This window comes from Emericellopsis cladophorae, assembly GCF_022114955.1.
Source record: "Emericellopsis cladophorae strain MUM 19.33 chromosome Unknown NODE_245_length_1404_cov_153_162773, whole genome shotgun sequence".
In the NCBI taxonomy this organism is placed as follows: domain Eukaryota; kingdom Fungi; phylum Ascomycota; class Sordariomycetes; order Hypocreales; family Bionectriaceae; genus Emericellopsis; species Emericellopsis cladophorae.
The window spans coordinates 1-1,404 of NW_026251170.1; the positions used below are offsets into that span (position 1 = coordinate 1).

At 63.1% G+C, this 1,404-nt stretch overlaps 1 protein-coding gene across 1 annotated transcript; it reads right to left on the reverse strand.

Annotated features, from left to right (window-relative positions):
- Positions 1–1,365, reverse strand: J7T54_001382 (putative polyketide synthase; the record flags this gene model as incomplete). Its single annotated transcript, XM_051510747.1, has 2 exons — positions 1–1,163; positions 1,291–1,365. Coding segments are annotated over 2 exons (1,238 nt in total), but the record flags the coding sequence as incomplete, so codon positions are not given.
- Positions 1,366–1,404: the final 39 nt, after the last annotated feature.

Genomic DNA, 1,404 nt, shown 5'->3' on the forward strand with positions numbered 1-1,404 from the left:
ATGAGCCAGTCGCACAAACTGAGTCCCAGCCCGCCGGACATGCCGCACAGCCAGTAGGTCTTGTCCTGCTTGAGAAGCGACCTCGGATCCAACCGGGTGACGCGCATTGGAAGAGAGGCAGGCAAAAAAGCCCTCCAGTCCACGACGGTGAATGGGTCTTTGGGTGACGTGCCACGCACTACGTCCTCCAAGGTCACAGTCTCGGCTGGCTGACTTTTGATCATTGCAGCAACCTGGCGTAGGTCCTGCACCAGGGCGGCCAAATCCTCCGCCGACAGTGCGCCGCTGACCGAGGAGCTGCCTGCACAAGGGCTCATGAACAACCTGTCCGTGGTCTCGACGCGAGTGGCCAGAGGAAGTGCTGACAGTATGGTCGAGGCATTGGGAGAATGCTCGACGCTGAGGTCGACGAAGCAGGACAGCGCGCGCGGGAGGACGTCGAGCACGTCGGACGGGGCGAGGAAGGGGGCGAGGGGGATCCAGGAGGTCGCTGATGCGGGTGCCGCTTGCGACGGTGACCCGAGGTCTGTGGTGAAGGTCACCTTCGCACCCTTGATCGAGGCATACGCGCTGAGCACGGCGGCAGCATACTCGGACGGGCTGTGGACAGCGAAGCGTTGGCCCCTTGGCAACGGCCCGACTATACACTGGGCGGCGGACACGGCCATGACCAAGGCCAACAGGGCCGCCGGAGGCAGGCTCACGTCGTCGCATCGGACGGCCAGCGCGCGCGGCACCTGCATCGCCGACCTGAGGGTCGATGTGAAAGTCAGGTACACATGCTGGTCCGAGTCGACGCCCAGAGCAGCGAACTGATGTCCTATGACGGTCTTGGTGGCAGCCAGGGTGGTGTGCGTGGTCCTCAGCTCGATCAGGCCACTACCTCCCTTGATATGTGTCTCGAGCTCAAGTCTCGGCGGCACGAGGACGTAGCTGCCGCTCTCCTCCCTGTGGAGTTCAAGAGCTGTCTGGTTCGCGTCTACCTCTTGGATGGTCGGCCGCTCGACCGAATTATAGCGAGCATTAGGCTCAGGCATCTGGCGAAGCCTTGGGACGAGCTGACGGCCCGCCGCGTCGACAACGACCTCGGGCTCCGCGCTGTGCAGCATGTCTCGGGTGCAGAGCGGTCGGAGCACAGCAGAGAGACGCCCCTCCCAGAACAGCTGCGGGCTTGAGCCCGGAACACGTCCTCGCCGTCGTCAAGCGCAAGTCATCCCCCTCTTCTTAGAGGCTACCGTCATGGTGGACGAGGACGTTCTCTGCGATTGTCCGCGCATCGCCGCGGCTCACGTCTGGGAAATCCAGAAACAGCACACGCAGGTCCTCGTTTTCATTCTTGGCAGCCCGCCCAAAACCAACAATCATGTTGCTGTAGGGCTCGTCGGCGTTCCGACCCGCCGTGAC